General features: G+C 36.0%; 1 protein-coding gene across 1 annotated transcript in view; it reads left to right on the top strand.

Annotated features, from left to right (window-relative positions):
- The window catches only part of LOC101397693 (tubulin alpha chain-like), a gene marked incomplete at its 5' end in the record, with an annotated part of 44,451 nt that extends 21,911 nt beyond the window's left edge, over positions 1-22,540 (top strand). Inside the window, 2 exon segments of the mRNA XM_014792356.2 lie at positions 20,715-20,829; positions 22,350-22,540. Of these exon segments, the coding sequence (XP_014647842.2) occupies positions 20,715-20,829; positions 22,350-22,540 (306 nt within the window).
- Positions 22,541-23,459: the final 919 nt, after the last annotated feature.

Here is a 23,459-nt window from a genome sequence, read left to right as displayed (position 1 = left end):
TTCTCCAACATTATTTTTTTTATGGATTATGCTTTTGCTTTCATATCTAAAAACTCTTTGCTTAACACAAAGTCACAAAGATTTTCTTCCGAAAGTTTTATAGTTTTAGTTCTTTTAACTATGAATGAATGAACTATCATTCATTTTGGCTTAGTTATTTGTATATAGTGTGTTATAAAGGTTTAAATTCATCTTTGGTACGTGGATATTCAATTGTCTCAGCACCATTTGCTGAAGAAACTATCCTTTTTCCACTGAATTTACTTGGTCTCCTTGTTTAAAATTAATTGACCATAAATTTAAAGACTTATATCTGGAATCTCTATTCTGTTGCCTTGATCAATATTTCCATTTGTATGTCTGTAACTTTGTAGTAAGTTTTGAAATTGGGAAGTGTAAGTTCTCCAACTTTGTTCTTTATTCTATTTTTATGATAGATTTGGCCTTTTGGGTCTTTTGCATTACTATGCATGCACTTTAGGATCCACTTATCAATTTCCTTAAAAAAAAAAATCCCCCTGCCTGCTGGAATTTATAGGAGGATTGAGTTGAATCAATAGGACAATTTGAGGATAAATGTCATTTTAATATTATGACATCTCCCAAAATGAACATGAAATATACTGCATTCATTTAACGCCTCTCTAAATTTTCTCAGCACTGTCCTGTCGGTTTCTGTCTACAAGTCTTACACTTCTTTGGTTAAATTTATGAAAATGTGTTTTAGTAATTTTCATGCTATTTTGAATGGATTTTTCTTATTTTTTACATTTACTGCTAATGTATAGAAATGAGACTGATTTTTGTACATTGGCCTTGTATCCTGTGACTTTACTGAAGTTGCTCACTAGTTATAATTTTTTTATGAATTCCTTAAGAATTTCTAAATAAGGATTTATGCCACTTGCAAAAGGAGAGTATTTTCTTCTGTCTTTTCAATCTGAATGCTATTTATATATTTGGTTAGCCTGATAACTAGAACCTTCAGTACAATATTTTTTTAAAAAAGTGGTGAGAGGGGACATCCTTGCTATGTTCCCAATCTTAGGGAGGTAGCATCTAGTCTTGCACCATTAGTTATGATGTTAGCAGTGAGTTTTTCGTAGATGTCCTCTATTCATTTGATGACATTCCCTTCTCTTCCTAGTATATGGAGAGTATATATTATAAAAAGGTGTTGGATTTTTTCAAATGCTTTTTCTGTGTCTATTGGGATGATGAGGTGCTTTTTGTCCTTTCTTCTATTAATGTGATGTATTACTTTTTCATGTCAAAGCAATCTTGCATTCTTAAGATAAACCCCACTTGGTTATGGTGTATAATCTTTTTACATGTTGCTGGATAGATTTGCTTGTATTTTGTTAAGGATTTTTGAATTTATATTCATAAGAAATATTGTTCTGTAGTCTTCCCCCCCCCCCAGCTATATGGAGATATAATTCACATATACCATTGTGTAAGTTTAAGGTGTACAACATGCCGATTTGATATACTTACATATTGCAAAATAATTACCATGTTAGCATTAACCAACACCTCCATCATGTTACATAATTATTATTTCTTTTTTGTGGTGAGAACACTTAAGATCTACTATCATAGCAACTTTCAAATAAATATTACAGTATTGCTAACTATAATTATTATGCTGGGCATTAGATCCCCAGAACTTACTCATCTTCTAACTAGAAGTTTGTACCTTTTGACTGACATCTCCCCATTTCCCCCACCCTCCAACTGCCAGTAACCAACATTTTAGTCTCTTGTTTCTATGAGCTTGGCTATTTTAGATTCCACATATAAGTGATGTCATTCAGTATATGTCTGTCTTTCTTTGACTTATTTCACTTACCATAATGCCCTCAAGATCCATCCATATTGTTGGAAATTGCAGAATTTCAATCTTTCTCATGGCTGAATAATATTTCATGTATATACAATAGTTCCCCCTTATCCATGGGGTACTGTTCCAAGACCCCCAGTGGATGCCTGAAACTATGGATAATACTGAGCTCTATATATACTATGTTTTTTCCTATACATGCATATCTATGATAAAGTTTAATTTATAAATTAGGCACAATAAGAGATTAAAAATAATAATAAAGTAGAACAATTATAACAATATAATAAAAGTAACTGTAGATCTTAGCAATCTCAGCATATGACTTTTTTTCTTTCCTTATTTAGTCAAGAACTTTCACCTTTTCACTTAAAGGAAGCCCTTTATGACTTTTTTTTGGCATATCTGAATTGCCAGCATCACTACTCCTGCATTTTGGCCATTAATAACTTACATAAGGGTTACTTGAACACAAGCACTGTGATACCATGACAGTTGATCTGATAACTAAGATGGCTACTAAGTGACTAATGAGTAGGTAGTGTATACAGTGTGGATATGCTGAACAAAGAGATGATTCATGTCCTGGGTGGGATGGAGCGAGACGGCAAGAGATTTCATCATGATACTCATAACTGCATACAATTTAAAACTTATGAATTGTTTTCTGAAATTTTCCATTTAATATTTTCAGAATAAGGTTGACCACAGGTAACTGAAACTGTGGAAATCAAAACCATGGATAAGGGGAGACGACTGTATATACCACATTTTCTTTATCCACTCATCCATTGATGGATACATAGGACATTTCCATATCTTGAGTCTTATAAATAAGGCTGCAATACACATGAAAGTACAGATATTTATTTGAGATCTTGTTTTCATTTCCTTTGGATATATACCCAGAAGTGGGATTGCTGGATCATGTGGTAGTTCTATTTTTAATTTCTTGAGGAATTTCCATACTCTTTTCCATAGTGGCTCTACCAATCTACATTCCCAGCAACCATGTACAAGAGTTCCCTTTTCTCCACATCCTCACCATCATTTATTATCTCTTATCTTTTTGATGATGGATATTTTAACAGGTGTGAGGTGATAGCTCATTGTGGTTTTGATTTGCATTTCCCGGAAGATTTGTAACGTCGATCACCTTTCCATGTACCTGTTGGCCACTTGAATATCTTCTTTGGAAAAATGTCCATTCAGGTCCATTGCCCATTTTTCACTTGGATTATATGTTTTCTTAGCTATCGAATTGTATGCATTCTTTATATATTTTTGATATTATCCCTTTATCAGATATGTGGTTTACAAATATTATCTCCCATTCTGCAGGTTGCCTGTTCATTTTGTTGATTTTTTTTTTTTGCTTTGTAGAAGGTTTTTAGTCTGATGTAGTACGCTTGCTTATTTTTGCTTTTGTCACTTCTGCTTTTGGTGTCATATTCATGAAATCATTGCCAAGACCAATGCCAGGAAAATTTTTCCTTAGGTTTTCTTCTAGAAGTTTCATGGTTTCAGGTCTTACATTTAAGTATTTAATCCATTTTGAGTTAATTCTTGTGAGTGGTGTAAGATAGGGGTCCATTTTCATTCTTTAACATGTGAATATGCAATTTCTCCAGCACCATTTGGATATGAAATTTTACCCATTGAGTATTCTTGGTTTCCTTGTCAAATATTAGTTGACTATTTATGTATGGGCTTATTTATGAGCTCTCGATTTGGCTCTATTGGTGTCTGTTTTTATGCCAGTAGCATTCGGTTTTGATTACTATAACTCTGCAGTATAGTTTGAAATCAGGAAGTGTGATGTCTCCAGCTTTGTTCTTCATTCTCAGGATTGTTTTGTCTATTTGGGGCCTTTTGCAGTTCCATACAAATTTTAGGATTGTTTTTTCTATTTCTGTAAAAAAACACAAATAGAATCTTCATAGAGATGGCATCGGGTAATATGGACTTTTAATAATATTAATTCATCCAATCCGTGAACATGGGCTATCTATCCATTTATTCGTGTCTTCTTCAGATTTTTCACCAATGTCTTATAATTTTCAGTGCACAGATCTTTCACCTCCTTGGCTAAATTTATTCCTAAGTATTTTATTGTTTTTGATGCTTCTGTAAATGGGATTGTTTTATTTATTTCTTTTTCAGATAATTTGTTTTTAGTTTATAGAAATGCAACTGATTTTTGTATGTTGAATTTGTAACCTGCAATTTTACTGCATTTATTAGTTCTAAAGTATTTTGGTGGACATTTTAGGATTTTCTATATATACGATCATGACGTATGAAAACAGAAACAATTTTACCTCTTCCTTTATGATTTTGATACTTGTTATTTCTTTTTCTTCCTGATTGTTCTGGTAGGACTTCCAGTGTTATGTTGAATAAGAGTGCTGAGAGTGAGCACCTTCTCTTTTTCCTGATCTTAAAGGGAAAGCTTTCAACCTCTTACTATTGAGTAAGATGTTAGCCATGGGCTTGTCATATATGGCCTTAATTATGTTGGGTTATGTTCTTTCTATACCAAATTCATTGAGAGTTTTTATCATGAATGAATGTTGAATTTTGTCAAATATTTTTTCTGCCTCTATTAAGATGATCAAATGATTTTTATCTTTCATTCTCTGATTGCAATGTGTCACATTTATTGATTTGCATATGTTGACCTAGCCATGAATTCCAAAGATGAATTCCATTTGATCCTTTTAATGTATTGTTGAATTTGGTGTGCCAGTATTGTGTTAAGAACTTTTGTATTTATATTCATCAGGAGTATTGGCCTATAGTTTTCTTTTCCTATAGTGTCCTTATCTGGCTTTGATATCAGACTAATGCTGGCCTCATAAAATGAGTTTGGTAGCATTTCTTCTTTTTCAATTTTTTTGAAAGAGTTTGAGAAGGATTGACATTAATTCTTCTTTAAATGTGGTAGAATTTACCAGTGAAACTATCTGGTTCTAGGCTTTTCTTCAATGAGAGGTCTATGATTACTAATTCAATATCCTTACTTGTTATTGGTCTGTTCAGATCTTCTATTTCTCCATGATTCAGTCTTGGTAGGTTGTATGTCTCTAGGAGTTTATCCAATTCTTCTAGGTTGTCCAGTTTTTTGTTTATAATTATTCATAGTAGTCTCTTATAATCCTTTGTATTTTAGTGTTATCGGTTGTAATGACTAGTCTTTCATTCATAATTTTATATATTTGGGTCTTATCTCTTTTTTTCTTGAGTAGTCTAGCTAAAGGTTTGTCAACTGTGCATATCTTTCAAAGAACCAACTCTTAGTTTTGTTAATCTTTTCTGTTGTTTCCCTATTCTCTATTTCATTTATTTTTGCTCTAATCTTTGTTGTTTCCTTCCTTCTGATAACTTTGGATTTACCTGTTTCTTCTTTTTTAAATTCTTTGAAGTGTAAAGTTAGATCATTTATTTGAGATCTTTCTTTTTTCTTACTACTGGCATGTTCTCTTTAGAATTGCTTTTGCAGCATCCCATTGGTTTTTGTGTGTGTATTTCCAATTTCATTTGTTTCAAGAATTTTTTTGATTTTATTTCTTCTCTGAGTCATGTGTTGCTCAGGAGTATTTTGCTGAATATCCACATATTTGTGTATTTTCCATCTTTACTCCTGTTATTGATTTCTAATTTTTACTATTGTGGTCAGAAAAGATACTTGGGGTGATTTCAATCTCCTTAAATTTGTTAAGACTTGTTTTGTGACATATCATAAAATCTATCCCGGAGAATATTCTATGTGTGCTTGAGAAGAATGTGTGTTTTGCTAAAGTCGGATGGAATGCTCTGCATATTGTCTGTCAGGTCTATCTGGTCTAAAGTATGGTTCAAGTCCAATGTTTCCTTTTTGATTTTCTGTCTTGATGATGTATCTATTGTTGAAAATGAGGTATTGAAGTCTCCTAATATTATTGTATTGTTGTCTATTTATTCCTTTAGATCTGTTAGTATTTGCTTAATATATCAATGTTGGCTGCATATATATTTACTGTTGCTATGTCTTCTCCATGAATTGACATCTTTATCATTATATAGAGACTTTCTTTGTCTCTTGTTACCATTTTTGGCTTAATATCTATTTTGTCTGATATAAGTATACCTCCCCATGCTCTCTTTTGGTTTTCACTTGAATGGAATATCTTTTTCTGTTCCTTCACTTTAAGACTATGTATGTTCTTAAAGTTAAAGTGAGTCTCTTGTAGGCAGCATATAGTCGGGTCCTTTGTTATTCATCTCACCATGATATGACTTTTGATTGGACAATTCAACCCATTTACACTGAGAGAAATTATTGATAAGTAAAGACTTACTAATGTCATCTTATTTCCTGGTCATTTTGTAGTTCTCTTGTTCCTTTCTTTTTCTTTTGCCATCATCCTTTGTGAATTGTTAATTTCCCATAGTGGTATGCTCTTATTTTTTATAGTTCAAGTTGGAAGCATAGGCTATTGATTTGAAACATTTTTTTTGAGTTTGTGAACTTAAACCCTTTGTGGTTGGAGAACAGACTTTGTATGATTTCATTTCTCTTATATATATATTGAGACTTGTTTCTTGGCTTGGCAAATTTTCTGTCCTGAAAAATGTTCCACTTGCACTTGAGAAGCATATGTTTCCTGCTGCTGTTGGGTGGAGTGTTTTATAGATATCAGTTACATGATTTTAGTTAATAATTTTGCTTAAGTTTCCTATATCTTTGCTGATTCTCTGTCTAGTTGTTTTATCAATTATTGAGATTGCTGTATTAAAGCATTCAAATAATATTGTTGAATTTTTATGGGTGAATATGGATGGAAATAGTTTCCTCTAATGCATGCACTCATACTTCTTTCCCACTGTTTACAAGGACAATACTTCAAAATATGTAGGCCTTTTCTATAATGTTTTAATCACAGAAATAATCTTAATAATACAATGTCTAGCTCATGGTAGGCCATCAGTAAATATTTGTTGTTTAAGGAAATAAATGAACTAATAGTTTTTTATTCAAGTGAATTCAAATAATAGAAAGAAACCTAGTAAATCCCCACCTACCCTTTGAGATCATTCTGCATTAAGATAATAAATTTATTATGCATACAAACTTTTACATTGTGACCATTCATTGTTTATAAATAGCGTGGTGAATACTATTGTTTGGTTTGGAGTTAAATCATAAATGCAAGAAGATGCATTAAAAAACTTTGAACGCCAATATCCTCCATCAAATTCTATCAAATATCTCAGTTATGTTTTCACTTTTGAAGTAGAAATGAGGCATGTAACTAGAAGATAACAGAGAGATCTATTTGGCAGTTATTTTAATACAAATACCAATTTCAAAGCATATTTTTTTTAATAAACCTTGGTAATCCCAGGGTAATAAAATTCAAATAAAAGAAGTTTAATTGAGGAATTAGAGGTTGCAAGTATAGTCTAAAGTACACTTTAAACTTGGCAGAACAAAAAATATTTTGAAGAGAAATCACTCATGATCAGACGTCTGTCAACAAAGAACAAACAGTCTTCAGCAATAACATATAAATCAAGGTGAGATTAAGTTTTAATCAGTGCTAAACAATTCATGCTCTATTGGGAGTTTTTATGTGGATATTGAAGAAAATGGCAAATAAAACATTGATTATATATTATTCGCTCAATGTTAAGAAAACTAAGCAGAAAAAATTCCCAATGCCTCTAAGTGAAAAGTTGATAACAACTTACTCAACCAGATTGAATAAATGCTTTGCTGATTTTACAATGTAGAAGCCATAATTTATCTCATTTTTTAACTTAAAAAAACAATTAAAACTGTTAATGATTACAATAAAGGGCTATTTAAAAAAATGCAAATGCATTGCACCAATATTGTAAGATTTTATGCTTTTCAGAATTATATTTATTATTGACTGTGATGGTAGAGAAATGAAAAAATAGCCTAATCTGTTTAGTTTTTATTTTTATTGACATAATCCCATAAAATTTTACACAACACAAAACTCATCATTTTTCAGTGTATAATTCAGTGGGTTTTAGTATAGTCACAACGTTGTGCAACCACACCACATCCCATTCCAGAACATTTCTATTACTCAAAAAAATTTTTTTTACCCATTAGTAGTCACTTCCAATCCTCCCTGCTTTTTCTCCCCAACACGACCCCTGGCAACCACTAATCTACTTTCTATGTCTGCAGATTTGTTTATTATGGACATTTCATATATGTGGAATCACACAATATGTGACATTTTGTTTCTGGCTTATTTCACTTAGCATAGCGCTTTCAAAGTTCATTTATGTTGTAGTATGTACTTGTATATCATTCTTTTTTATAGCTGAGAAATATTCCATTGCATGGATATAGTACATGTTGTTTATCCATTCATCCATTTATGGACATTTGGTGGTTTCTCTCTTTGGCTATTGTGAATATTGCTGCTATGAACATTTTTGTACAAATTTTGTGTGAACACATGTCTTCAGTTCTTTTGGGTATATACTTAGGGTATATGCTGGGTCATATAGTAAATTTGTGTTGAACTGTTTGAGGTATTGCCTAAACTGTTTACCAAAGTGGCTGTACCCATTTATAATCCCACCAATGTGTGAGGGTTCCAATTTCTCCACATTCTCACCAACACTTTTTATTGGAGTTTTGTTATTGCTATTATTTTGTTGAGAATTATTGTAAGTATGATCTACCTATTAGTGAATATCCAATTTTCCTTCTGTTACAGGTATCTAATTTCATTCCATTGTGGTGATAGAAAATACTCTGTATAATTTATTTTCTGTGGCTAACATGTTCTATCCTGCAGAATGTTCCATGTTAACTAGAAAAGCATGTGTATTTTGCTATTATTGGGTGGAGTGTTTTATAGATATGCTAGGTCTAGTTGATTTATTGTATTGTACGAGTATTCTATTTCCTTGTTGCTTTTCTGTGTAGTTGTTCCGTCCTTTATTCAAAGTGAGGAATTCAAGTTTCCAAATATTACTGTTTAATTGTCTATTTCTCAATTATTTCAGTTATTGTCTCACATATTTATAGTCTCTATTATTATGTGTACCTATGCTTACAATAATTTTATCCTCTTGAGGGATTTAACTTTTTTATCCTTAAAAATGGGCTATTTTCTAGTGACAATTTTACCATAAAATCTATTTTGACTGATATTGGTGTAGCCACTCCTGTTCTTTTTTGGTTATGCTTTTCATGGTATACATTGTTCCATCTCTTTCTTTCAACCTATTTGTGTCTTTGAATCTGAAGTGTAAGTAGAGATTTTCTAATGTACCATTTTAAATCCTTTGTCATTGTTTTACATATATATGTATAAACACACATATATACACACACATACATGTATATTTTTACATATAAAACTTATTATATATGATATACATGATGCATAATATATTATATATAATGATATAATTATATAATTACATATAAATTACTAAATATATTAAATATACATTATATATAATTGTAATACATAATTATTACAATTATAATAATTATATATTATATAAATTGTATATGATAACATGTTTATATATATTCATTTATTTTCTTAGTGGTTGTCCTGGGGCTGTCCATCTTAATTTTTAACAGTGTAGTTTTTAATACCAACTTGATTTCAATAGTATAAAAAACTGCTTTTATTTAGCTCCCTTTTATTTTTTATTGTCACAGGTTACATCTTTATACATTATGTGCCCATAAATATAGATTTATAATTATTGCTTTTGTAATTGTCTTTTAGACCAGATGTGAAAAAAATGGAACTACAAACAACAAATACAATATTAGTTTTTATATTTACCTGTGTATTTACCTGTATCTGTGATTTTTATGTTTTTGTGTGGATTCAAGTTACCAATCTGATGTTCTTTTGTTCAGCCTCAAAGACACTATTTAGCATTTCTTGTAGGTCATGTATTGTAATTATGAATTCTTTCAGTTTTTCTTTACATGAGGAGCCTTAATTTCTTCTTTGCTTTTGTAGAATAGTTTTTCTGAGATAGAATTCTGGGTTGCCATTCTTCATTCAGCAATTTAAATGTCATCTCACTATCTTCCAGCCTGGAGAAGTTCTGATCAGAAATCAACTGTTATTCTTATTGAGGATTCTTTGTATAGAATGAGTTGCTTCCCTTTTGCTGTTTTCAGGATTTTCTCCTTGTATTTGAACTTTGACAGTTTGACTATAATGTATCTAAGTGTGCAACCTTAGAGGAGTTTGTTGAGCTTCTTGGATGTGTATAGTCATGCCTTTCATCATATTTGGGAAGTTTTAGGTTATTTCTTCAGATGTTCTTTCTGCCTCTTTAGCTCCCTCCTCCCTTTCTGGGACTATCATTATGCATATGTTGGTATGCTTGATGGTTTTACACAGGTCTCTGAGGATCCATTCATTTATATTCTTTTTCCTTCTCTTACTCAGACATGATAATCTCAATAGACCTATCTTCAAGTTTGCTGATACTTTTTTCTGGCTATTTATATCTGCTGTGAAATTTTTATTTTAGTTATTATAATTTTAAAATCCAGAATTTCTATTTGGTTATATTTTATAATTTGTCTCTTTATTGAATTTTTTTATTTTTAAGACACTGTTGTCATACTTGATTTAGTGCTTTAGACATGGTTTCCTTTAGCTCTTTGAAAATATTTAAAACAGCTGATTTAAAGTCTTTGTATAGTAAGTCCAATGTCTAGGCTCTCTCAGGACAATTTTTATTGACTGCTTTTTTCCCTGCATACTGGATTCATCATACTTTCTTGTTTCTTTGCATATCTCATAAGTATTTACTGAAAACTGTACATTTTAAAGATTATAAAGTTAATAAAGTTATAAAGTGGCTGCTCTGGAAATCAGATTCCCCCACTTCCCCTAGGTTTATTATTATTGGTTCTTCTTATCATTGTTTTTTGTTTAGTAACTTTTCAGAACTAATTCTGTAAGGTTTCTTCTTTTTTGATGTATGTGGCCACTGAAACCTTTGTTCCACTAACTTAGTTGTCAGCAAATGACTGGGCAGAGAGATCCTTAAATGGCTAAAAGCCAAAAAAACTCCTTGTCTTTAAGAAGGACGAATGCCTTCCATATGCAGCCAGGTAGCTTACGACTCTGGCTTATCATTCACTTCCTGCTTGTGCATGGCCTCAAGGTCAAACACAGATAAGAGCACAGGACTTCCTCAGGTCTTTACTGAGCATGCATATAGTCCTGTGCATGCATATGGCCTTCTCATGGCCAGAACATGTCAGAGCTTTTCAAAGCCCATTCTGTGCTGAGGTGTGCATGTAGGGTCATGCCTTCATCACTCAACCAGACAGTTTACAACTATGGATTAGCCTTCACTTCCTGCTTTTGCAGAGCCTCCGGGTATACAGAGGTTATAACACAAGGCCCTCTCAGGTCTTACCTGAGCATACACACAGCCGAAAACATGCATGTGGTCTTGTAGATACCTAGGAATGTGTTGAAACATTTCAAAGACCTGTGGTTATTTTATTGTATGTCTCAACTGCTAGCCAATCAAGCATCAGTGACATTAAATTTCTTGCCTAGAAATGTTTTCCAAAAATTTACCTTACCTCCAGAAAATGTTTTTAGCACTATGTGATTTCCCAGTCAGGTGAAATAAAGACAAGCCTTTTGAATGGAGTCTTCCAGGGAACCAGAAGACAGGGCAAATAATGAGGGTGTCTTGGGAATTAAATTTTAAAAAAGCTCCACATATGTTCTGCTCCCTCCATTATACCAGGAATATGTTGCTAGTTTTTTCACTGCTTTTCAGAGAGGTGAAATCATGGAGGTACTTACTCTATCATTTTTTTTTTTTTTTTTTACTGAGGAAGATTCACCCTGAACTAACATCTGTTGCCAATCTTCGTCTATTTTGTCTGTGAGCTGCCACCACAGCATGGCCACTGATAGACAAGTGGTGTAGGTCCATGCCCGGGAATTGAACTTGGGCCACTGAAGCAAAGCACACTGAACTTAACCACTAAGCCACCAGGGCTGGCCTACCACCATTTTTACTAACATCATTCTGATGGTTGATTCTACATGATTTGACTTAGGAATACCCAAATAGCTGATAAAACATTATTTCTGGGTGTTTCTTTAAAGGTGTATACCAGAAGAGATTAGCATTTGAATCAATAGATTGAATAAAGAAGATGCTCTCATCATTGTGGGTGGGCATAATCCAATCCCTTGAGGGCCCAAATAGAATAAAAATGCAGAAAAAGCATGAATTCTCTCTCTCAGCTGAGCTGGAGCATCCATTTTCTTCTGCCTTCAGACACAGCTCTCCTTGTTCTTGAGCCTTTGGACTTGGACCAGTACTTCCACCATTGGCACCCTGGTTTTCAGGCATTCAGGTCCAAACTGGGACGTATACCATTGGTTCTCCTGGTTCTCAGTTCCTTGAGCTAGGACTGGAACTACACTACCAGGTTTACTGAGACTGCAGCTTGCAAACAGCACATTGTGGAACTTCTCAACTGGTACAATCCTGCAAGCTGATCCCTTACAAAAAAATCTCTTTATATTTATATCTTTATATATTCTATTGGTACCATTTCTCTGTGGAACACTGAATAATACAGATTTTGGTATCAAGAGATGTTCTAGAGAACGAGAATTTTAAGGATGAGTTTTCTGAATTTGTTATGGTATTTCTGGAGTTGGCCCTCTAATCTGATTATATTTGAATACAGTAATAACTATTTCCAAAAGTAAAAAGAGAACCAACAGATTGCTGTCAAGATGGCAGTGTAGGCAGACTCTGAACTTACCTCCTCCCATGGACACAACAGACTTACAAATACTTTTGGAAAAATTACCCCTGAGAGAGAACTAAAAACCAGATAAGAGGAACCCCTGCAATATGAGACAGTCCCGACTGAGGTGGAAGAGACAGAAATTCCCTTATGGAGTGAAAAAAGCCCCCTCCACGAGCTGCAACACTTCACAGCTACCTGGGAGCAATCCAAAGGTATGCAGCCTTCCCTGGAGGAGTGGCAGATCTGAGCAGGGGGAGTGTTGTTGCTATAAGCATTTTTTGGACCCAGCACGACCAAGATGAGTGTCATAATATCTGGCCTTGCTGGCTACTAACAACAACAGGGCAACAACAGAGAAGCTATTGGACATAAGAAAAAAAAAGCCAGCTCTTAAAGGGCCAACACCCACAAATTCACCCATTTCGGAAAGCAACCTAAAATCACCAGAAAGAAAGGTGCACAGTCCTTTCATGAAAAGAGACTCACCAGATAGGCCCTAGGTGCATCTCAGAGAGAGGTGACACCTCTCCAGGGACTGAGACATTGGCGGCAGACATTGTTGAGACCTGGTACAGGCATGAGGACAGTCACTGGCAGATGCCATTGTAGTTCTTCCACTGGCCTCTCAGCCCATGGTCTACCCCACCCACTAGAGCACTGATTTAATCCAGCTCAGCCACGGAAAGCAGCTCACCCTAGGGACTGGCCCCACTCAACAACAAGCCCTCGGGCAATTTGTGGGTCTGCATAGGCAAGGTGCCTGGATTCTATGCAGCCAGGTGACTGGGTCAACCTCTGCAGGGCAGGGCATGCAAGAGCAATGGGTGGAGTTTGTGGGGCATTGGTGGAGTGCGTGGGGCCTCTGCTGTGGGGTGACTGGGTCCGCTTCAGGGGGGTCAGGGCATGCACACAGGGCAGGACCATATTGACAGTGTGTGTGGCCCTGTGGGAAGTGGGGCTTGTCAGCTACAGAAGGCTTGTGCTTATCAAACAGCCACAGAGGGGATTGGTCCCACCATCCAAAGCCTGAAAAAACTGGGTGCTCCCCTGCCTGGGGCCAGCCCCACCCAGCTGCAATGCTGAGAGAACTGAAAAGAGCCTTATAGGCCTGAGGCCTACAGCAAGTGTAAGACCCTGAGCCTAACAATCAGCCACACTGGGGGTCTACTGACTTAACAGAAAAACTTCAACAGGAATGTGCTATTTGACCTTTCAGTCAACTTTTCTGGGGCTCCCCACACCAGATAAAGAGAAGGAAGGATCCATAGCATCCAGAAGCAGCTAAGAATTATAACCAGCTGGCAAGAGGGACAGCTCATTCTCCCTTGGTACCTACAGCAAGAGCAACCCTGCCACAACAGAAGGACACACATAGTCCACATGGGGGTCACTCCTGGAACATTTGGAACTGGTGACAAGAGGGAAGAACACACTGCTGGGCCTCAAAATGCATCTCTTACATAAGGTCACCTCTCCAAGATCAGGAGATGTAGCTGACCTACCTAATACATAGATACAAGCACAGAGAAAGAGGCAAAATGAGGAGGCAAAGGAATATGTCTCAAGTAAGAGAACAGGACAAAAGCCCAGAGAAAGAACTAAATGAAACAGAAATGAGCAATCAACCTCACAAAGAGTTCAAACAAAGAGTCATAAGGATGATCACTGAACTTGGGAGAATAATGGATGAACTCAGTGAGAACATCAACAAAGAAGTGGAAGATATAAAAAAGAACCAATCAGAAATTAAGAATACAATACTGGAAATGAAAAATTCACTATAGGGACACAAAAGCAGAGTACATGATACAGAAGAATGGATCAGTGAGCTGAACAAAAGACTAGAGGAAATCACCCAAACTGAATAGATTAAAAATAATGAATTAAAGACTGAAGACAGTCTAAGGGACCTCTGGGACAACATCACATCAGGTGCACTAACATCCATATTATAGGTATCCCAGAAGGAGAAGAGAGAGACAAAGGGTCAGAGAATCTATGTGAATAAATAATAGCGGAAAACTTTCCTAACCAAAGGAAGGAAACAGACATCTAGGAACAGGAAGCACAGAGAGCACCAAAGAAGATAAACCCAAAGAAGACCACACCAAGACACATTACAATTAAACTGTCAACAATTAAAGATAAAGAAAGAATCCTAAAAGCCACAAGAGAAAGGCAACAAGGTACATAAAAAGGAAACCACATAAGGCTATCAGCTGACTTCTCAGCTGAAACTTTACAGGTTAGAAGAGAGTGGCATGATATTTTTAAAGTACTAAAAGGAAAAAACCTATAGCCAAGAATACACTACCCAGCAAGAATATCATTCGGAATGTAAGGAGAGATAAAGAGTTTCCCAGACAAGCAAAAATCAAAGGAGTTTATCACCAAGAAACAAGTCCTACAGGAAATGATAAAGGCACTTATTTAAGGGGGAAAAAGAAGAGCACAAAGAGGAAAAACCTACCTATTTCCAGGATAAGAGGGTAACAGATACAAATGCACAAAAAAGAGGGTAGATATGGTACCAAAAACATAAAATGTTGGAGGAAGGGTGTAAAAGAGTAGAGGTTTAAGATAGAGGTCAAACTAAAGAAACCATCAACTTAATATAGATATTGCTATATATGTAGGTTATTATATATGAACCTCATGGTAATTGCAAACCAGAAACCTATAATAAATACGGAGAAAACTAAGAGAAAGGAACCCAAACATAATACTAAAGAAAGCCATCAAACCACAAGGGAAGAGAGCAAGAAAAGAAGAAAGGAACAGAGAAGGACTACTAAAACACCCAGAAAAAAAGTAACAAAATGGCAATAAATACATACTTATCAATAGCTATTTTAAATTTCAATGGACTAAATGCTCTGATCAAAAAGCATAGGGTGGCTGATTGGACAAAACAAACAAGACCCATATATATGCTGCATACAAGAGACACACTTCAGAGCTAAAGACCCTCACAAACTGAAAGTGAGGGGACAGAAAAAGATACTCCATGCAAATGGCAATTAAAATAAAGCTGGGATAGCAATACTTATATCAGATGAAATACTTGAAAACAAAATGTGTAACAAGAGACAAAGAAGGGCACTACATAAAGATCAAGGGAACAGTCCAATAAGAGGATATAACACTTGTAAATATCTATGCACGCACAGAGGAGGACATAAATATATAAAGCAATTATTAACAGACATAAAAGGAGAAACAGACAGTAACACAATGATAGTAGGGGACTTTAAAACTCCACTTACATCAACAGATACATCATCCAAACAGAAATCTGTAAGGAAACATTGGCCTTAAATGACATACTTGACCAGACGGACTTAGTAGATATATACAGAACATTCCATCCAAAAACTGAAGAATACACATTCTTTTCAAATGCACATGGAACATTCTCCAGGATTGATCATATTTTAAGCCACAAAACAAGTCCCCATAAATTTAAGAAGACTGAAATAATACCAAGCATCTTTTCTGAGCACAGTGGTATGAAACTAGAAATTGACAGGAGGAAGACAATCAGAAAAGCCACAAATATGTGGGATTAAGCAAAATGCTAGTAAACAACAATTGGGTCAATGAAGAAATCAAAGGATAAATAAGAAAATACCTGGAGACAAATGAAAATGAAAATACGACATTCCAGAATTTATGGGATACAGCAAAAGCAGTTCTAAGAGGGAAGTTTAGAGCAATACAGGCCTACTTCAATAAACAATAAAAATCTCAAATAAACAATCTAACAGTGCACCTAAAGGAACTGGAAAAAGAAGAACATACAAAGCGCAAAATCAGTAGAAGGAAGGAAATAATAAAAATCATAACAGAAATAAATGAAATAGAGACAAAAAAAAAAAAAACAGAAAAAATCAATGACCAAGAGCTGGTTCTTTGAAAAGATAAACAAAATTGACAAACCTTTAGCTAGACTGACCAAGGACAAAAGAGAGAGGGCTCAAATAAAGAAAATCGGAAATGAAAGAAGAGAAATTACAACAGACACCTCAGAAATACAAAAGATTATAAGAGAACACTATGAAAAGCTATACACCAACAAATTGGATAATCTAGAAGAAAAGCATAAATTCTTGGAAACGTACAGCATTCCAAAACTGAATCAAGAAGAAATAGAGAATTTGAATAGATCAATCACCAGTAAGGAGATCCAAACAGTAATCAAACATCTCCCAAAAAAGAAAAGTCCAGGACCTGACAGCTTCCCTGGTCAATTCTATGAAACATTCAAAGAAGACTTAATACCAATCCTTCTCAAACTCTTCCAAAAAATTAAAGAGGAGGGGAAGCTTCCTAACTCATTCTACAAAGCCAACATTACCCTGATACCAAAACCAGACAAGGACAACACAAAAAAAGAAAATTATAGGTCAATATCACTGATGAACATCAATGTGAAAATCCTCAACAAAATACTAGCAAATTAGATACAACTAGATACAATTAGATACAAGATTAAAAGGATCATACACCATGATCAAGTGGGATTTATTCCAGGGATGCAGGGATGGTTCAACGTCCACAAATCAATTAACATGATAAATCACATTAACAAAATGAAGACTAAAAAAATAAATGATCATCTCAATAGATGCAGAGAAAGCATTCAACAAAATAAAGCACCCATTCATGAAAAAACTCTGAATAAATTGGGTATAGAAGGAAAGTACCTCAACATAATAAAGGCCATATATGACAAACCCACAGCTAATATCATTCTCAATGGTGAAAAACTGAAAGCTATCCCTCCAAGAACAGGAACCTGACAAGGATGCCCACTTTCACCACTCCTATTTAACATAGTATTGGAAGTCCAAGCCAGAGCAATCAGGCAAGAAAAAGAAAGAAATGGGGTCCAAATTGGAAAGGAAGAAGTGAAATTGTCACTATTTGCAGATGCCAGGATTTTATATATAGAAAACCCTAAATAATCCAACAAAAAAACTCTTAGAAACAATAAATGAATAGGGTAAAGTTGCAGGATACAAAATCAACATACAAAAATCAGTTGCATTTCTATACACTAACAACAAAGTAGCAGAAAGAGAAATTACCAATACAGTCCCATTTACAATTGTAGCCAAAGAATGAAATACTAGGAATAAACTTAACCAAAGAGGTGAAAGATCCGTACACGGAAAACTATAAAAACATTGTTGAAAGAAATTGAAGAAGACACAAAGAAATAAAAGATATTCTGTGCTCTTGGATTGGAAGAATTAACATAGTTAAAATGTCCATACTTCCTAAAGCAATCTACAGATTCAATGCAATCCCTATCAAAGTTCCAATGACATTTTTCACAGAAATAGAACAAAGAATCCTAAAATTTATATGGAACAACAAAAGACCCCAAATAGCCAAAGGAATTCTGAGAAAAAAGAACAAAGCTGGCAGTATCACACTCCCTGATTTTAAAATACACCACAAAGCTATAGTAACCAAAACAGCATGGTACTGGCACAAAAACAGACACACAGATTAATGGAACAGAATTGAGAGCCAGAAATAAACCCACACATCTATGGAGAGCTAATTTTCAACAAGGGAGCCAAGAACATACAATGGAGAAAGGAAAGTCTCTTCAATAAATGGTGTTGGGAAAACTGGACAGCCACATGTAACAAAATGAAAGTAGACCATTCTCTTATACTATACACAAAAATCAAGTCAAAATGGATTAAAGACTTGAATGTAAAACCTGAAATAGTGAAACTTTTAGAAGAAAACATAGGCAGTACCCTCTTTGGCATTGGTCTTAGCAACATACTTTCAAGCACCATGTCTGACCATGCAAGGGAAATAATAGAAAAAATAAACAAATGGGACTACATCAAACTGAAAATCTTCTGCACAGCAAAGGAAGCCATCAACAAAATGAAATGACAACCTAGCAATTGGGAGAAGACATTTGCAAACCATATATCTGATAAGGGGTGAATATCTAAAATATACAAAGAACTCATACATTTCAACAAGAAAAAACTAACAACTCAATTAAAAATCAGCAAAAGACCTGAACAGACATTTCTCCAAAGAAAATATACAGATGGCCAACAGGCACATGAAAAGATGTTCAACATCATTAACTATCAGGGAAATGCTAATCAAAACTACAATGAGATATCACCTCAAGCCTGTCAGAATGGCTATAAATAACAAGACAGGAAACAACAAGTGTTGGAGAGGATGTGGAGAGAGGGGAACTCTCATACACTGCTGGTGGGAGTGCAAACTGGTTCAGCCACTATGGAAAACAGCGTGGAGATTCCTCAAAAAATCAAGATTAGAACTACCATATGATCCAGTTATTCTACTGCTGGGTATTTATCCAAAGAACATGAAAACATGACTGCATAAAGATACATGCACCCCTATGTTCATTGCAGCATTATTCACAACAGGCAAGGCTTGGAAGCAACCTAGGTGCCCATCAAGGGACAAATGGATAAAGAAGATGTGGTATATATACACAGCCATAAGAAGTGATGAAATCCAGCCATTTGTGGCAACATGCATAGACCTTAAAGGTATTATGCTAAGCGAAATAAGTCAGAGGGAGAAAGTCAAATACCGTATGATCTCACTCATAAGTAGAAGATAAAAACAACAACAATCACATAGAGACAGAGACTGGATTGGTGGTTACCTGAGGGGAAGAGGGGAGGGAAGGGAGTGAAAGGGATGATTAGGCACATGTGTGTGGTGATGTATTGTAATTACACGTTACTACAAAAAATAAAATAAAAAGAACTGATAGTTCATGGTATAAACTATTTATACAGATAACCAAAATATCTGCATTGGATACTCTTAATCAACTGCTTATAAGAAACAAGGAATCAAGTGACTCGGTATACATAACTTTCAAACATATTTGGAAAATTAAGAATAAAATGACATTGGTTGGTTGCTCCTAATATTACTGAACAAAGTAGTAAAAGAAAAAGATGAGCTCAGCGATTTGAATTCACAGCTCATGTACTGCATAAATGACCTAAAAGCTTCTATGTGTGCCCTGAAGGAGACTCATCTCCTATAGCTGCGGGGCTAAAACTGCTGAAAAGCAAATGGAGACCTTCATCTTGTGACTTGCTGAATTACAAAACAAGTTGAACTTCCAGCCTTGCATGTTGTCCACTATTAAAGTGAAGGTTCTGATTTGGAAAGAATGAAATCCTCTAAGTTAGGATGGGGACATATAGGAAGAATCTGACGAAGTGGGACATTGATCCCTAAATTTTGATGAGTCTTCTTTGACAGTGGAAAAGGTCTCCCCACCCACCACGTGAAAGGGGCCTTCCCAACCCAGCAAAGGTAGCTTCTCACTCCCAGTGTCACTGATACCTCCAGTGGTCATAGTTTCCTCATCCACAGTGGTAGTGGCCTCCTGAGGGGATTAACATTGTATTGCTTGAGAAAACTGTAATGGCTTCATCTGAGGCAGTTGCCATGCAAGACAATATTGATTTTCCCCAGGACCCACACACACCACCTCTCTTTGATTATGGACCTTTAACTAGACTCAAGTCCTAGCAGGCCCCTAAAGATGAGATACAAAGAGTGATCTATGAGAAAGTGTGTTTCACTTCAAAAGAACGTACTTGAGTGTACTAATTTGTACAAGCAGAAATCGAGGAACATGTGTGGAAGGAACAGAAAACTGGACCAGGCAAAATCTACTGACATGGGCTCACTAAGCAGAGATTCTGCATTTAATGTTGCAGCTCAGGGGAATAGTAAAAGCTCTAATTGTTTAGTTGCTTTAATGAAACATGGGCCAAAAGATGGCCCATCATGAGAAAATCAGACATGCTCAACATCCTTTGCTTTAATGTAGAGGAAGGGATTCAAAGACTTAGAGAGATTGGATTGTTAAAAGTGGTCTTATCATTTAAGACCTAATCACCCACACTAGGAGGGTCCAGAAGACATACCTTTCACCAATACTTTGAGAAATAAATTTGTGATGGGAGCCCCAATATCCTTGCAGATGCCCTCTATGATTGCTCTTCTCCGTAGGTCAGACCTTTCAGTGGGAACTACAGCCACTCAATTGGAAAATCTAAGGCAACGAGAGCAACTGGATCCCAGAATGGCAGAGGCCAAGTAGCAGCACTCAACTGCCAAAGGCAAGGTGGGTGTAGTTACCATAATGGACTAGAGAGTCAAAGCAGCAGTAAGAGTAGTCAGACTTGCACAGACCTATGGCACTGGCTAGTTAATCACGGTGTTCCTAGAAGTAAAATAGATAGGAAGCTTAATAAATTCTTAGTTAATCTGTATAAGCAGAAAAGCTCTAGGTCAAGTGAACAAAGTCTAACTCAAATCATAAAAATAGAGAGTCATGGCACTTCAGTCAGTTCCTGCATGAGCTAGTTTACAGACCCAGGATCCCTTAAATAAAGGAGAGGCTGGGTCCCTTTGAGGAAGGACCCCAGTACACTACCAAAAATTTATACTGTTACTTTTTCTCCCAGCTTTCCTCAGAAGGACCTACGGCCTTTTACCAGAGCAACTGTGCATTGGAGAAAAAGAAATAATCAGATTTTTTGGGGACTACTAGACATTGGTTCAGAACTGACATTGATTCCAAGACACCCAAAACATCACTGTGGCCCTCCAGTCAGAGGAGGGGCTTACAGGGGTCAGATGATTAATTGAGTTTTAGCTCAGATTTATCTCACAGTGGATACAGAAAGTCCCCAATCCCATTATGTGGTTAGTTACCCAGTTCTAGAATGCATAATTGGAATAGACATACTCAGCAGCTGGCAGAATCTCCACATTGGTTCCCTGACTTACGTAGTGAGGGCTTTTATGATGGGAAAGCCAAATGGAAGTCATTAGAACTATTTACACCTAGCAAAATAGTCAAATAATAAGCAATATCACATTCCTGGAGGGATTGCAGAGATTAATGCCACGATCAAGGACATGAATGATGTAGGAGTAGTGATAGCCACCACATCCCCACTAAACTTTCCTATTTGGTCTCTGCAGAAGACAGATGGATTTTGGAGAATGACAGTGGATTATCATAAGCTTAACCATGTGGTGACTCCAATTGTAGCTGCTGTACCAGATGTGGTTCATTGCTCAAGCAAATTAACACATTCTCCGATACGTTGTATGCAACTATTAATCTGGTATATGCCTTTTTCTCCATACCTGTCCATAAGGTACACAAGAAATAGTTTGCTTTCAGCTGGCAAGGCCAGTAATACACCTTCAGTGTCCTACTTCAGGGACGTATCAATTATCTAGCCCTATGTCACAATTTAGTTTTCGGGGATATTGATTACCTTTTCCTTCCATCAGATATCACACTGGTCCGTTATATTGATGACATTATGCTGATTGGACTTAGTAAATGAGAAGTAACAATTACTCTACACTTATTGATAAGACATGTGCATGTCAGAGGGTGGAACTAAAATTCAGGGGCCTTCTACCTCTGTGAAATTTCTAGGTGTCTAGAGGTGTGGAGTATGTCTAGATATTCCTTCTAAGGTGAAGGATAAATTTACCCTTCCCACAACCAAGAAAGAAACCAGGTTGTTGGCCCCTCCTACAACCAAGAAAGAAACACAACATATAGTGCGCCTCTTTGGATTTTGGAGATAACACATTCTCTATTTGGATATGTTATTCCAGTCCTTTTGCTGACAACCCAAAAGGATGCTACTTTTGAGTGGGGCACAGAACAAGTGAAAGCCACACAACAGGTCCAGGTTGTAATGCAAACTCCTCTGCCACTTGGGCCATATGATCTAGCAGATCCAATGGTTCTTGAAGTGTCAGTAGTGGATAGGGATGCTGTTTGGATCCTTGGGCAGGCCCCTTAAAGGTGAATTGCAGATCAGGCCTTTAGGATTTTGGAGCAAGGTCATGCCATCATCTGCAAATAACTACTCTCCTTTTGAGAAACAGATTTTGGTTTGTTACTGGGCCTTACTAGAGAAACTTAGTAGAGACTTAACCATAGGCACCAAGTTACTATGCAACCTGAGCTGCCCATCATAAACTGGGTGTTAACTGACCCACCAAGCCATAAAATTGGGTTCACACAACACACTCCATCATCAAATGAAAGTGGCATATATGTGCTTGGGCCTAGGCAGATCCTGAAGGCACAAGTTAGTTACATGAAGAAGTGGTTCAAATTCCCAGGGTTAACACTTCTGATACACTGCCTTCTGTCTCCCAGAATGCACCTATGGCTTCATGGGGAATTTCTGACGATCATTTGACATAAGAAGAAAGAAGAAAAGAATCAGGCCTGTTTTACAGGTGGGTCTGCACTATATGCAGGCACCATCTGAAAGTAGATAGCTGTATCACTACAGACCCTCATTGGAACATCCATGAAGTACCGTAGTAAAGTAAAATCCTCTCAATGGCAGAACTTTGGGTAGTGCACCTGGTTATTTACTTTGCTTGGAAGGAGAAATGACCAAGCATGTGATAAAACACTGATTAAAGGGCTATGGGCAGGGCCGGCCCTGTGGTTTAGCGGTTAAGTGCACGCGCTCCGCTACTGGCGGCCCAGGTTCGGATCCCAGGCGTGCACCGACGCACCGCTTCTCTGGCCATGCTGAGGCCGCGTCCCACATATAGCAACTAGAGGGATGTACAACTATGACATACAACTATCTACTGGGGTTTTGGGGAAAAAAAAAAGGAGGAGGATTGGCAATAGATGTTAGATCAGAGCTGGTCTTCCTCAGCAAAAAGAGGAGGATTAGCATGGATGTTAGTTCAGGG

Source organism: Ceratotherium simum, chromosome X (genome assembly GCF_057802395.1).
Source record: "Ceratotherium simum simum isolate JZ-2026a chromosome X, ASM5780239v1, whole genome shotgun sequence".
Lineage (NCBI taxonomy): Eukaryota > Metazoa > Chordata > Mammalia > Perissodactyla > Rhinocerotidae > Ceratotherium > Ceratotherium simum.
This window is presented reverse-complemented; position numbering and strand designations above follow the sequence as displayed.